This window comes from Pteropus medius, unplaced genomic scaffold (genome assembly GCF_902729225.1).
Source record: "Pteropus medius unplaced genomic scaffold, Ma_sr-lr_union100, whole genome shotgun sequence".
NCBI lineage: Eukaryota > Metazoa > Chordata > Mammalia > Chiroptera > Pteropodidae > Pteropus > Pteropus medius.
In genome coordinates, this window is record NW_024349803.1 from 716,804 (window position 1) to 733,276 (window position 16,473).

The following is a 16,473-nucleotide window of genomic DNA, read 5'->3' on the forward strand; positions in this document are numbered from 1 at the left end:
TTTTCCCTTCCCATTGCCTTTCAGGGACACTCCTGATTAGAGTTGTGATGTTTCAGCCATCCACTTCCAGCTGGTGCCAACATATCATGCAGCACCATCTCTAAATCAGGCCTTAACTTTTTCTTCCTTAGTCAGCTAGTTTTTCTTCCTTACTCATCATGGGGCCATATGTGTGAGTTGAGGAAAGGCAGCAATGTACTGTGCTACCTGCTCATTTAGGACGTGTTCACTTTAATCTTGTACATAACACTTCCTCTTGATGATGGAGTGCTGCTGCACATGCCCAAATGTATAATTTTCTGCATTAGTAACACCCATGACAGGCATCTCAGGCATGGCCACTTGGTGTCCCATGGTCAGCATCAAGCTCTAAGAGAGCTTGGTAGCATTCCAAAAGCTCTTTTTCAAAAGGAGAATAGCTATCTGCTGGAGAGGTGTGATACTTAATTTTATGTGACGACTCAACTGGTCTGCAGTGTACAGGTGAGCTAGAATTCCACATCAGGCTACCTGGCTCCAGAGTCTATGCTTATAACTATATGCTGGTCTATATCAACTTTTATCTCCTTGACCATTTTAAACATACTTAGTTATTATCTATCAGGTTTTTATTCTATTTTCTGAAATTCTTGAGGTTCTAATTCTCCTGTTTGTATGCCTGCTCATTCTTCTATAAGGAATGATTTCTTTGTATGTTTTTTCATTTTTATTTATTCCTTTATCAACACTGACTGAGCATCTACTGTGTGGTCAAGTACTGTTCAAGGAGCTGGGAGTATTTAACTAAACAAAACTGGCAAAGTTTCTGTTCTTTAGGACATTAAATTCTAGTAGGAGAAAACTAGTAAGCAATAAACAAAGAAGGGGATAGAGAGTGGGAGATGGTGCTTATGTAGAATGGTAAAGGGAAGCACCTCTGATGAAATGATATTTGACAAGAGACCTGAAAGTTGTGAGAATGTGAGCTGCATATATATCGGGAGGAAGAATTTCCAAGCAGGGGAAATACTAGCGCAAAGGCTGCATGGCGGGAACATGCCTTGAATGTTCGGGAATAAGCAGAGGTCCTTGTGGCTGGAATGTAGTGTGTGAGGGCATAGCAGAAGTGATGGGGGCAGAGAGGTACCGGGAGTTGGAAGATGTAGATCACATAGGACCTTTTAGGTCATGAGAAGAACTTTGGAGTTGGGCGGGGAAGCACTGGAGGGTTTTGCACAGAGGAGTAACATGATTTCACTTATGTTTTAGAAGGGTCACTCTGGCTGCTGTATTCAGACTAGACTGAAGTTGCAAGGAGACTAAGAGGCTGTTGATGATAGGTGACGGTGACTTGGTTCAAGGTGGTAAGAGCAGTAGTGGACAGAAGTGGTAAGAATTTTAGATTGGTTTTGAATGTAAAGCTGCAACCTGGAGTCAAAGATGACTCTTAATGTTTTTAGTCTAAACAGCTGTTTCCTGGGATGGATAATACTGTAGGAAAGACAGGTTTAAGGTGAGGATGATTGAAGAATATGATTTTGAATGTGCTGAGCTTAGGGTGCCTATGAAGCATCTAAGCAGACATGCAGCTAAACAGATATCTGAGTCTGAGGTTCAGGGAAGAGGTCAGGTGCTAGGCATGTAAATTTGTGAGTCATAAACTCAAAGATGGTATTTAAAACTATGAGACTAGGTGGGCTCACCTAGGGAATGCATAGGTAGAGAAGAGGTCTGAGCCCCATGGCCTGGGGCATTCCAGCTGTAAGGGAAGAAAAATTTTCCTTGACCCTCTTCCTGGCTGGGTCTAAAAATTAAACCGACAAAGACAGATTAACAGGAGAAACAAACAAATTTACTTAACCTAAGTTTTATGTGACATGGAAACCTTTATAAGGAAATGAAGAAATAGTTATGCTAGATTTGATAAGGAGAAGACAGTTGTGAAGGAATATGGTAGGTTAAGGACTATGAGGTAAGTTTAGTAAACTGGGTGAAACTCAGTAAAGCCTTTGTTTAGATTCTTGTCAGTGTCCCTTTGTCTTCTGAGATACGGAGGTGCCTCTCCTCTGAGTATAGGGAGGGCACTTCTCACAGAGGGTTTTATGACCTATTGCAGGGGAGAAGGGAGAGGGGTATCAGTGACCTTCCTGCTTCTGCTGTTTTCTCAAACTCTTTTAGTTCAAAATATTCAATATGCCAAGGTGCCATATTTTGGGGTAGCGTGTTCTGAATCCCACTTAGAGATTAGGAAAATGAAGACCCAGCACAGGAGACTGAGAAGGAGTGGTCAATAAGAAAAGAACCATGAAGAAGTTGTGTCCTGACAGTCAAGTGAAGAAAGTGTTTTAGGATGAAGGAAGTGATACACTATGTCAGTAAAATGAGGATAAAGACATGACCATTGGATTTACCAACATACAAGTTAGTAGTGATTTTTTTTAAATGGTTTTGATGAATGAGGATGAAAACCTGATTAGAATGGGTTCAAGAAAGAATGAGAGAAATGAAGACAGCAAGTGAAATAAAACAAAAAAACTCTTTCAATGAATTTTATCTAAAGGGAGCAGAGAAATGGAGTAGTAGCCAGAGATAGATGTGAAATCAAGGAGAGGTTCTGTTTGCTTGTTTGTTTTAATGATAGGCAATATTAGACATCACGGTGGTAAGATATTGGAAATGATCCACTTTGTATAAAGAGGGGGATGATTTTGAGTCCAGCTTAAGCAGTGCTTATTTCCCACCTGGCTTGGGTTCTGAGCTCTTCCATCCAGAGCAGTTTTGCATTTGCTTCTGCAAGATGCCCCATGGGTACCACCAGTGTAGGACTAATTTGCATGTTAATATTTTAGTTTGAAGTTTCTCATAGCAAGTAGGTAAAATAAATTTGGACTCTAGAACCTCATAAGGCACAACCTTGGGTTCAATAAGTCACCTAGGGACAGTTTTTTCCTCTAACCAAGGCCCTGCAAAGACAACCTTTCTTTACCTTTTCCCTGGATTGATGGGCAGAGTTTGCTAGTCCCTTTTCATTAAAGTTGTGGTCCTTCAAGGGTACCAGCTTCTGTTACTGATAGAAACCCGAGCCCACATCGCAGTTCTGGCTCTGCTCCCTCTCCACTTCTGGCATCTAGAGATTTCTTAATCTTTCTTGCAAGCCCAGGGATTCACTTTAAAAGTTTTGGTTAAAGTTTAGCCAGCATCTCTGGAGATTTGTGACAGGGAAGTTTCAGCACTTTCCAGACTACTATTTTGCTAAAATAGGAAATATTTTTCTTTCCTTCTTCACCTGGCTAATTTCTGGTCATCTCTGAAGTTTCAGCTTAAATGTTACTTCTCAGAGAGTTACTCCCTAACCCTCTCCATCCCAATCTAAACTAGTTTACTCTTTTATACTACTCATGGCACCCTTTGTCTTAGCACTTGTCATTTATAACTTCATATGAGTATTTGTTTAATGCCTGATACTCTCTCTAAATTGAAAACTACATGAAGGCAAGAATCAAGCCTGTTTAATTCAGCCTATAGCAGAAGGCCTGGTTTATAGAAATGTTTGATAAAGTTTGGTAGCTGAACAAATAGTGGTGTAAAAATCTAACAACAGTACAGCATTAAATGATATCCTGACATCTATTATCCTCTGTGTCTCAGAGACTATATTCTCTAAGAAGAAAGTGTTTTTGGTTATTATAGTTGACTCATCTGAGAAAAACAATGTTATTTTGCATTTGGTAACCACACGTGTCTTTTCTCCTTTAGAATGGAGATCTCCTCTCATCAGTCTCAACTCCTGCAACAACTGAACGAGCAGCGCCGGCAAGATGTGTTTTGTGATTGTAGTATTCTGGTTGAAGGGAAGGTCTTCAAAGCACATCGAAATGTATTATTTGCTAGTAGTGGCTATTTTAAAATGCTTCTTTCTCAGAATTCAAAGGAGACAAGTCAGCCGACCACAGCTACATTTCAGGCTTTTTCCCCTGACACTTTTACAGTTATCCTGGACTTTGTCTATTCCGGCAAACTCTCTCTTACTGGTCAGAATGTCATAGAAGTGATGTCAGCTGCTAGCTTCCTTCAGATGACTGATGTCATCAGTGTATGTAAGACTTTTATTAAATCTTCATTAGACATTAGTGAGAAAGAAAAGGATCGCTATTTCAGTCTCTCTGATAAAGATGCCAATTCTAATGGTATAGAACGTTCCTCTTTGTATAGCAGTGGCTGGCAAGAAGAAAGCAGTTCTCCACATTCTCACCTCAGCCCAGATCAAGGAACAGGTATAATAAGTGGAAAATCTTGGAATAAATATAATTACCATCCAGCCTCCCAACGGAATACTCAACAACCCTTGGCCAAGCATGAACAAAGGAAAGATTCCACTAAAAAGTCCAAACATTTGAGGTTGTCACAACCTTCTGAAATTGCTCATTATAAGTCAAGCAAACGAGAAGCACGCACATCTGATTCTTCCAGCCACATTCCCCAATCTGAAGAACAAGCACAAATTGATGCTGAAGTGGACTCTCCTCCTGTTGGCTATCAGTACGGTCAAGGATCTGATGTCTCAACAAGAAGTTTTCCAGGTACCCAGAAAGAGAATTAGTCCCACTCAGGTTCCAGTACTCCGATATAAATTAATCCTATCTCAAATGCCCTTACTTTTAGGGGTTTTAGGGGTTTGGGGGTTGAACCGAGTGATTTTTTTTTAAAGTCTTACTTCTCTAATATAATTTATTTCTTAAAACAAATTAAAAAAAAAAATTAAATTTATAGTAATCTTGGATAAACTTAACGACAGTCAAAAAACAGTAGAGTTCTGAGGGTCAAAACCTACGATTTTTCCAAACCTGTATGTGTTGTTGATTACTGTTAAATGTTAAAAGCTCTTTTCTAAGTGGTTCAATCCCTGAGACATATTTTCACTTTAGTTCTTTTTTTTTTCTGAGTATTCATTTGGGAGAAGTATTTTTATACAGAAAAGTTAAATGGAATAACCATGCATATTTGCAAAGGTTCATATTTCCAATGTCCAAAGGAAATTAGACTAAATCTGAATTTATTAAGATATACCTAATTTTAAAAAATTTAACATACGAACCATAACATAGATACTGTAATTCATGTGCAGTGACTTGAGTATCTCATTTCTATGATAGCCATAAAATGCAGAATGATTATGTAGGTTGATAGTTTCAAAGTAATCTTCTCCTCGCCCCTTAAGACTGAAGTAGAGAACCAAGTTTGGAAATGCATATCATCCAGTTTTTTCCCTCAATTAATCATCAGTTATTAAATTTTCTTAATAGTTTACATGTGAACTTAAAGGAAAATTTTGATAAAGTGAAACTTCCAGGGTATAAGATTTAGATTATTTAATTTTTTTTTAATTTTAGAAAAATTTCAAACATAAACACAAAAAAATAGTATAATTAACCTCCACGCACCCATTACTCAGTCTCGACAACTTTCAACTCATCTCCAACCATTTCATCTGTACCTCTATTGCTAACCCTTCCCTTAAACATTTTTAAGCAAATCTCAGACATCATGTTTTCGTCTGTAAATATTCTAGAATGCATCCCTAAAATAGTCTTAAAAAAAACACTCCAATACATTATTGTCATTATTGCACCTAAACAAAATTAACAAGTCCTTAATATCACTAATAGCTAGTCAGTATTCACATTGTTCTATATAAATCTCAAGAAATGATTTGCTTGTAGATAACATTTTTAAATAATAGCAACCTGATGTTTACTAATCACATTTTCCTGTAGGATACTAACATGAAAATATATGAGATTATAGTATAAAGCTTACTGAAAATTCTGCTGAGCTCTAACCATTGACCAAGGCAAACAGAAATAACAACAAAAATGGGAAATCTATGTTGCATTTTAAAACAACAATAAAGTTATCTTTTTTTTATTTAGACTCTGCCCTTTTATAATTCTAGGTCATTTAAACCTAACTGCAATGATGAACAGCTGAATTAACAGCTGTTAAATTGATGAGGTTTGCCTCCTATCACATGTTGAATTCGTATAAGTTTTAAAATAAAAAATTAATGATCCATGAAATTTTTCACCTTTAAAAGTATTACAAGTGTATGAAAAATAAAGGCAAGGGGAATAAAAACATGTAAATAAAAAAGTTACTTAAAAGCTTAAATATCAAGTACTTTTACTTTCAGATTGTACCTACAGTTTTAAAATCCAGTACTACCTTTTTACATTTAATATTTATTGACTTTCTGACATTTAATAAAAAGGTAAGTGTGACAGCTAAACTTACCTAGACTTTGTAAATATAAATACTTAAGTTATGGTTCTGTACTTTGGATTACATTGACAATCTAGTCTTAATACCATTTCTTCTCCTTTTCTCCTACCTTTTCAAAATTGGACTCACCAACTCCTTCTGGATTCTTTTTGCTATTGGAATTGCTGTGAAGAACTTTCCAGTGATTTAATCAAACTGTCTCCTGACAGGTGATATGCCCAGGATGAGATTCAAGTGCCCATACTGCACACATGTGGTAAAGCGGAAGGCAGACCTAAAGCGCCACCTTCGTTGTCACACAGGAGAAAGACCCTATCCATGTCAAGCCTGTGGAAAAAGATTTAGCAGGCTAGACCATCTCAGTAGCCATTTTCGAACAGTATGTATTTGAGTTTCCGTTGTACTTCTTAAGACACATGTGCATTTATTTATCTGCTTTAGGATAATCTAACTTGTTAGGGAAAATCTTCATAACTCTACCATATTAAAAATTTTTCCAACTTAATGTTTTTACTTTGCACGCAATGCATAATTCAATATATGTGTGTATATATATTGATTTTTATTCTCCTTTGAAACATTGAAGTAAGAAATATGCTTTTGAATATCCATTTTAATGTACTTAAAATCTTATATAAATTTTTATATACTGGTCTTTTCAGAGCCAAAGACAATGTAAACTGTAAAAATGTTTTAAATGTCTAGGTCAGAATCACCACTTCAGACACTCAGCATCTGCTAGTGATTCTTGAATCCTTATCTGGTAGGGTCTCAGTCTAGTTTCTGCTGTCCAGCCTCTCTCCACAACATCCCCTTTCCAGTGTCTCTCTAGTTTCTCAATATTCTCATCAAGGAAGGGAGCAAAGTGGGCACTTGAGCCACTCCCAGTTGGACGCTGGACTGTCAGCAAATATCTCAGAGAATTTGCTAGTGTTCTGGTGGTTTAATAAGGCAGTGACATTGGAACATTGTGAGAAAATAGAAGTAAAAATAAAAAAATAAAAATACCATATTTTTATCACCCAGATATTACCATTTTTAATACTTTATCATGTGTGTTTTTTTTTTACCAAGATGAGATCATACCGTACATGCTGTTTTGTAACTTGCTTTCTTTAGTCAATAATCTCTACCTTAATATCGCAATAAAATTTTATCTAACACCTAGTTCAGTTCCAGATTTCCCCATAGTCCTCCAAATATCTTTTACAGTTGGTTTGTCCAAGCCAGAATCTAATCCAGAACCATATATTCCATTTCATTATTCGATTTTTGAACTAAAATATGTTTTTAAGCTAGCATAATTTCTCGCTTCCTCCTTCTTTTTCATAACACTGATTTACTGAAGATAACAAGCCAGTTGTTTTACAAAATATCCTACCTCTGGATTTCTCTTATTGCTTCTAAATTTAGCTTATTGCTCTCTCCTGCTGCGTTTTCTATAAACTAGAAGTTTTATCTAAATCTTTAATGGATTCAGGTTAAATACTTTCGGCTAGAACACATTAAGAGTGAAATAGTATATTTCATATTGTGCCACATTAGGAGACACATAATATCTGGCGGACTCATCATTCTTGTTAAGATTGATCACTGGATTAGGGTGATGATACTGTGATTCCACCATTGTACAGTTAAAGGTGCTGCCTTGTGATTAGAAAGGAATCTGTGCAGAGATGTTTTGGTATTATGTGACTATCCATTTTCCCATTAACCATTCATTTAATTGTATTAACACTAATTGATAATCTGTATCCAAATTATTTTTACTTGGAGCTGTGGAATGATTTACTAATTTTATCCTCGCCTCTACATTATTAGCTGGAATTCTATAAAGTAAGGCTTTCCCTCATCACCTAAGGTTATTTAGTTACTTCGAAATAGGGTTCCTACAGGAGAAGCAGGATAAATGTTCAGTTCTTTTCCTTTAATTAATAATTTTTAAAGTAAAGAGTTCATTTAATAGTAGTCTCAAAAGATTTATGAGTTTTTATCTGGCTTTGTTTTTTTGAATAGCATATGATCTCATGAATTTTTATTGGTTCCTTGTGTTTGGATCCATAACAATTATTATTCTTTTCGATACTCAAATTTTCAGTTTTGTCCAGTGGGAACACCTTGAAGCTGGCTCTTGTGTCCTTTTGTTACAACTTCATTAGCTTTTCAATGTCCTTGTTCTCTAGCTTCAAAAGAGTCCTAGGCTCACCATGCACTTTCCCTGCCACAAAACTAGGAACAGCCACTTCTTAAAGGAGCTTTGGTTCCGTTTAGTGAGGAATAAAATTAGAAACCAATATCTGGGCACCTAGGGTGCTCATTGTTATTAGGGTTTCATTCTTTTTAGACTGTTTCAATGAACAGAGCTAGAAGATATATTTTTTAAAATAATGAGTTTCTGATATTTTCAATTTTAACATTATAGTGTTTCACTTAATTTCTTTGACTGCATAACTGTATTGGAATTGGGGGCGAAGCACACGAATCTGTGTCAGAACTTTGTAACAAAAAATGTGCCATGTATGATCATCATAAAGTTACTATGTCAGGAGAAATAAGAATACACTCAAATTGTGTACTTCCAATATTTACTGATTAATATATCAGCGGTTAAGCCGAAGGTAATAACTGTATTGAGTGATAGTTCCATACATTTTCTTAGATATTTTACCAGACTGCATTAGTTTTCTTGGGTTTTTTGATTATTTGTGTTTGGTGGCCTACTTCTATACTGTTCTGACTTTATCTAAATGAATATACCATAAATGTTAATTTAGCATTATACAATTAATTGTGATAGTTTTTAGATTAGACCCTATAATCTCCTGCTCTGATAGCTATTGAACAGTTATTACTAACTATAGTATAATTATTCATCAATTACAACTTTTCCTTAAATTATTTCACATCCGTTAACTCATTTGGCCCTCACAACCTGAGTTGTATCCCCATTAGTAGTAAGGAAGCAGGCAGGGATAATAATACGCTGATAGGTAGCAGAACCACCATAGTGGTTATTTATAACTAGTGTCCATTCTGATTAGTCAGGCTCTTATTCTTTTTGGGTGGTGCCTATACCTTACTAGTTAAGTATTTTGACTATCACCTTGGAAGCAGGTTTATAATGTTTTAAATTACTTGGTTAGTTAATGACAGGTTAGTAAATGACACAACCGGGACTAGAACTCAAGTGTCCCGGTTCCTAGTCCAGTCCTCTTTCTACTAGATCAATCTTTCATTAGTAAAAATGGGAAGTAATCCTTCTACCCAAAGATATTTTTAATGAATTTAAATTTAGGACAGTATTTTTTCTTTTTCTAGCAAAATAACAAAAAATTAAGACTCATGAAAATCTTACCCCCCTCAATTCAGATATGTAAAGTCATTAGAATAGTACATGGTATATATTAAGTATTTGCAATTATTATTCTCAAAAGGTGTCCCTTGTTACCTCAGATACTCTTGGATTAAGGAATATGTGAAATTATTAAGTATGTAATATTAATCATAAAAACATTATAGCCATTATTTAGAGATGGTGTTTAATACTTCTGTGACATGAATTTATCACCAAAACCTTTTACCTTTTTCTACTAAGTAGATGTTAAATTTAATATTAATGCTTGGCTTTGAACATCTTAAGTTTATGAACTGGTCTCTAGAATATCAAACTGTCCTGCATTTGAAAAATCTCTTTTGTCCCTATTTCAATCTCTACACAGATTCACCAGGCATGCAAACTAATCTGCAGGAAATGCAAACGCCATGTGACTGATCTAACAGGTCAAGTGGTACAGGAAGGAACCAGGCGCTACAGACTCTGTAATGAGTGCCTTGCTGAAGTTGGCATAGACAGCCTCCCTATTGATTTGGAAGCTGAACAGCACCTTATATCCCCATCAGATGGAGATAAGGATTCCAGGTGGCACTTGAGTGAAGATGAGAATAGATCCTATGTGGAGATTGTAGAGGATGGGTCTGCCGATCTGGTCATACAACAGGTTGATGACAGTGAAGAAGAAGAAGAAAAGGAAATAAAGCCCAACATTAGGTAGCTGTCACGTGAACCAACAGGCTGGCATGTCTGCAGCTTACATTGACTTCCTTCATCTCTTTATTTCCATGGTCAGAGTCTGGTTAATAATTATCAGACTAACTTAAAAGTAATGACGTGATATAACTTGCATGCTTTCTGAACAGGCCATTGTATCTATTCTGAACTTTGTTGCCCTAAAATATGTTGCTGCACTGGAAAGAAAGCCTAGCTTGAGTTGGCATGATGAACGATTAATCCTCTTTTATGGCAAAGATACTTTTTTCTTTTAATATTGGAAGATCTACTTAGCAAAGCTTTTTCAAAAAAGTATTTTAAATAAATTTACCACAACCAGGATTTATGTAGGATAATTTCAAGGTGTTTCAAAAAACACAATCTACCAATATTGAATTTTCACAGGGAATCAGAGCACATTGAAGAGTCAACCTGACTGAACTAAATCTTTCTATTAAGGTTCACAACAACTTACCATTATTCCAATATCCTAAATGTTTTAGGATTATGGTAGAAGACAAATCTAAAATGTTTGAAATTGTTCATATCTGAACTTTTTATCATTAAGTTAAGAAAGTACTCTTAATGTATCAGTATTGTTAAGAAAAACCAAAACAATGCCTAAAGTAGAGGCTGACCAGAGATTATGTACAGATACCATTTTCTTAAAGCAGGAAACTAATTAATTGCCTAAAAGTCAAAGTAGTTTGTGAAGATCTGTCAGTATAGTTCTCTTCCTCTCTAAAGAAAACCTAAAACAAGAAAACTAGAGGATCTTAGCAGTTCTTAAGACAATTTCTAACATTTATGTACTGCAATATTATTTATAAAGTGCTCTCTCACATATTTTCTCAGTCAGCAAGGTAAATATTATTGCCTCTGATTTACAAATGAGGAAATTAAGGTCAGAAAGTTTTAGTGGTGGGACTGGAGACTGGACAGGTAAACAACCCTCTTTCAACTGTTTTTTCTCTGTAATGATGAAGAATTGAAGTCAAACCTCACTAATCTGCAGTAATTATAAAAAGACTATGAGAATTAGTATGAAAGAGGAATTTAATCATCTTCAACAACGTATATCTTGAACTAGAATTATTCAAATAGTGCTAAGTAATGTCCCTACAGTTATCTATTGATATGTTGTATGTTATTTATATGTAAATTTTATATACAAAACTATTTGAACAAATTATTCTCTTAAATGCTTAAGCATTTTGTTTGTTTATATAATTTTCAGAACAAACATTTCTCCTAGATGAAGTTAAATTTAAACTCTTTCCCTATGTGAATTATGAAACATTCCGAAATTAGTTAAATTGGAGAAGCATTATTTTAATTCAAAGATAAAATCTAAATATGAGAAGAACTGACCTTCTTAAAGGTGTCTGCAAGTTATCATGAACTCGTATAATTTAATTTTGATAGAAAGAGGCTCCATGTATTATATTTTTAAATGCCGTGACATACCTCAAGATGATACTTTTTGTTATTATTTTCTCTTATTCTTTAATTAATGATTGTCCTTGATACCAGTTTGTGGGCTAAAATGGTTATATAAAACATTTTTTTATAAATAGATGAATAACCACTTTGTTTTATGGTACTTAATTCTGAGACTTTTTCTGGATTTCTCTGATAGTAAATTTCCAGTTGCTTTAAGACTGAATGGTGTGCAGTTGAGTTCATGGTTCTCCACCATGTTCTCCTGAATCAGTAGTCTTCACAATTAAGTTGTATCCCAATGAGGGAGGGAACACTTGTCATTCTCTAGTCTCACCAGGTGATGGTAACATCCTTCAAAATTATAACCTGATTTTTAGGCGTCAGAACCAATAGGAAAAATGACTGATTTGAGCTTTATTCATAGAAATGAAGTAGTGCTTGCACGTGTATACTCTAATGCACTTTATGATCTAAATGTTCTTTTATGCTATTATCTTCTGCATGCAAACTTGACATACATCTGCATGAATATCAGCAAAGTCCACTGAACACAGTGCCACCAGCACTTGCAGAGCCTTATCAGAAATAATGCTTTCTCATAATTGTTTATAACAAGCATAAACAATGCCCACAAAGGAGCTATCAAGTTCACCAAACAAGACAGCACATCTGTTCTATCTTCTTAATATCATAAAAGAACATTCGTGACATGTTTGTAAGTTGTAAATAATAACTCATTATCATATGTATCTAAGACTTTAGAGACCAATTCTTTTCTAGAGTGAAACTTTATTAATGGTTTCTGAGAAAACTGAACTCTTTGGCTTTTAAATACAGGAAAATGTTACATAGGGGTATAATCTGTTAATATAAGCTTTATTTATGCCAAGGATTTTTTTTAATATTTGGAAAATAATGGAAATTGGTTAGACCAATTTGCTCTTGCAGAAATGCTGTTTATCAGCTTCTGAACACCTTTCTAACTCTATGATCCTCAAGAGTGTGTTGTTGACAGGATGAAGTTTTGTAAAATTAAAGCACCACTGATGTTGTGCCTAGTGTCTGGAGGAAGCAAAATAAACTAGATCAGTGGTTTAAAAGACTTTTTTTTACCCAAGAAACCCTTTTTTCAAATGAATTGTTTCATAGAGAAGCTCAACATTTAAGGGAGAAACTCCAAACAAAGCTGCTCTGGTTAAAGACCCCTAAGCACTTTTCCCCAGGCACCCCAGCAGAGCTCAGGAGTACAGCATTGAAAACCTCAGAACTAGATTACTTTTTGAATTCTCTTTTGAGCATTACAGTCTCACTTCATTACTCCTATTACTCACTGTACTTATAAGCTGGTGGTAGCCATAGAGTCTCTTACAGCAGCAAACCACATCCTTATTTAATAGTGTTCCTTCTGTAGTTATCATATCTTAAGACATTAAGAACACATTTTTCAATGTTGTATTTTTGAGTGATGACGTGAAAAATATAGTTATTGCTTTTTTGTGGCCAAGTTACTACTTAATGGATGAAAAAAGTTTCTTGTTTTACTTATGAACTCAGAGCTCAATTCATTAGTTATTTTGCCAAGATAACTAATGCTAAGATATATTAAAATTTCTACTCATATTGTTTATATATACATATTTTTTTTGTGTCCTAAATTAATACCATGGAAAATCACTAAGAACAGGACAGCGTAAGAAGATGTGTTTAACTGGGAAGGGTGATGGTAATAGGTACTGGAAGACCAAACGTTAGATTATAAATGGAAAGTTCTATGTTATTTTATATTAGAGTGGATCAGTATTCCTATTTATCATTTCTATAGCATTTTATATTTACAAAGTATTTAATAATTTTTGTTACTCTTTACATATCTATGAAATAGGAGAGTTATACCAAATGAAAGATAATTGAGGCATAGAATAGTAAAGCAGCCTACCTAACACAACTCAGTGAAGTACAGGCAAAAATAGGAATTAAAATGATGCAATTTTCTGAATCCTGGAATATCAGCTTAATTCACTGAGGTATGTTGTGTATTACTCTATTTTACAAGGTGGCTTTATACAAATTATAATCAGTTGTTTAAAGCTGATGTCATTGCATGTGGATAAATCCTATACAGAATAAATATTATGTAGAGGATGTGACTTTAGTTATAAGAATTTTAATGATAAAACTTGGGTTTATCACAGAAATGGCACTGTTTAGCCAGCTGCTTTATACATTGTGAAGTATAATTAATATTTTATTTTGATACAGAAGTTTCTTAATTATTCATGCTAATGGAACCGTGAATATACCAGAAAAATGGAATCTACAAAGGATCTATAAACTTCATTTTCTAACATGTCAGCCTTCTCTGTACAGAACTTGTATTAATACCAACAGAAAGTCAAGTAATTTAATATATAATAAACCACACAAAAGAGAAGCCAAGGGACTCAACTTTTAAAGGCAATATATTTTGAAATGTATACTTTCCCCATCCCTTTACTTTTGGGCTTGATGAGAACATTTGCAAACATTATTACATTGAATACAGCTTATAAAGTACATCTAGAATTTATTATACTTCATTTTGCAGATTTCTAAATACACAAATCCATTATATCATTTCTTGATTTTCCCATTGGGAAAATTTTTAATTTGTGTTGATATTATTTACAACTACTTAATTCCTTTGTTAAAGAGTAATATATTTTTATTCAGCCCATAAGGAGAAAAAATGGAACAACATTTCTGCGTAGACCATAGTTCTCAACTTTGGCTGCACATTAGAATCACTTGTGGAATTTTAAACAATACAGATGCTTAGGGAAATTCAGACTCTCCAGCAGATGGATTCTGGGTGTAAGTATTTTCGAAATTTTCCCAGCAGTTTTTATGTGCAAAATAGGTGCCTTCTTTAAGATTTCCCTCTATCTTCCCTATACAGATGCTGGGGATGGGCAGTTGGGCCATTTGACCTTCTAGGCCACTGGTTCTCAATCCTATTAAGGACAATTTTAAAAAATAAAGATACCCAGTCCAAGAAAATATTAATTTTGTGGAATTTCAAGATACTATGTATGTTCCCTTAACTACAGTTTTTGGTAGGGACAAATAATTTGAAAAATAAATTAGTAGGTAGTCTTAAAATAGCGATTTTTACTTTTAGATGCATTTGTATTATATTTGATTATGGGTATTGCATTCTGGGAATTCACATAGTACTTCAGACTAATAAAAGAACTATATTAGGAATATGTGACTGAAATACTATATCCTGAAATTTCACAAGCTTTAATGTTTTCTTTGCTCGGAACCAGAAATCTCCAAGCACCATGAAACTTAATTGCTACATACTAGAATTCCATCAATGAATTAAATTATTTTTTATTAAAGTTAAACGTTGCACTAGAGAAATAGTACTCAACTAAGATGTATTACCTAAAGGAGACCTCGGACAAATTTGGAAACAAAAATTTCTTAGCTTCACGTATTGCCATTAAAATTTTTTAAAAAAACTTGAAACGACTTTTGAGTAGAGTACCATCCTCATGCCAAACGTTTAAGGTTATGTTTGCAATTCCAACACAAGTATATCCCTTCAGCAGTATTGTATATACAGATACTCTCTTGCTTAGTCTCTTACAGATAAACAACAACAAAAACGCATCCAATGATGAAGTGGCACTTTATGCATCATTCAAAATGGTTAAATGCTGAAATAAAATAGAAACTGTAGTTCGTTTTGTATTTGAGCTGACAAAACTTTTTTTCTCCTGGAGGAAAAAAATCTACGAGGAACACAGCAGTGGAAAACGGTGCCTATAAATTGGCACCAGATGCTCCAGTATTTTGGGGCCACAGTAAAACATGAAAGCCCAAGTGTTTTCTCCCCTAATCGGCAAGACATTTATTCCGCTCAGGCGGGTGATCGCGTAGCTTTATGTCTTATTTTCAGGAAAGACTAGACCTGCAGCTAGGCCTATGGAGAGGCCCCAACCTGCCAGGCACCAAAGCTAGAGTCCGGGTGGCAGTGGGTGGAGAGTAGGGATTTGAATAGAAATATTCTGTAGTGCAATAGTGGGCGCCCAATATGGAGTCTACATTTGCCGAGGACCTACTAGATCCCAGGACTCTGAGGTAGGCACTGACACCCTCCCTATTTAGAGACAAACAGATGAGAATACACCCAAAGCCACCGACGACTCCAAGGGTTGCGGGGATTCGAGCTCACGCAGGAAATGCCTACGGGTGCCTAAAACCATCGCCTTACTGCCGGGAGAACTAGTCTATATTATCCCTACTCAGTTACGATATTGTGGTCATGTGCAAGAAACTGCCCCACTACCCTGGGTGTCCTCCAAGTCGCTTGTGGACCCCCGCACCCCACCCCACTCCACACCGTGGAGTCTGTGGCTGAGCCAATAGGAGCCAGGGAAAGGCACGTGGCAGGCAGGGCAAAGCCTGGGCCGGCAGGCGGAGAACTCCCGCTCAGGGAACAGATTCCGATTACACTGGGGCACCTGTGATGTTCTCGTTTACCCAGAATGCCTTTTTTCCCCTCTCCTTCCCTCTTTTTTTTTGAGGGAGTCATAACTTTTTTTTCCCCCATAACTCAAGAAAAACACTGAACGACAAATTTTAATCCTGACAGCCACGTGAGGTTGGTACTATTACGGCAGATGAAACTGAGGCTTTGACTGGTGAAAAGACTTGGTCAAGATCAGAGAGGAAGT

At 35.5% G+C, this 16,473-nt stretch overlaps 1 protein-coding gene across 12 annotated transcripts in view; it reads left to right on the top strand.

Moving 5' to 3' along the window:
- Positions 1 to 13,901, top strand: part of ZBTB8A (zinc finger and BTB domain containing 8A) — a 43,268-nt gene extending 29,367 nt beyond the window's left edge. For 11 of the 12 annotated variants that reach the window (XM_039836972.1, XM_039836981.1, XM_039836970.1 and 8 more), the window contains 3 exons: positions 3,736 to 4,559; positions 6,468 to 6,637; positions 9,978 to 13,901. In XM_039836972.1, the coding sequence (XP_039692906.1) occupies positions 3,736 to 4,559; positions 6,468 to 6,637; positions 9,978 to 10,310 (1,327 nt within the window). In that variant the 3' untranslated portion in view covers positions 10,311 to 13,901. Of the gene's footprint in view, positions 1 to 2,220; positions 2,401 to 3,735; positions 4,560 to 6,467; positions 6,638 to 9,977 lie in introns of those variants that run through there. The other variant, XM_039836982.1, reaches the window with a different exon arrangement.
- Positions 13,902 to 16,473: the final 2,572 nt, after the last annotated feature.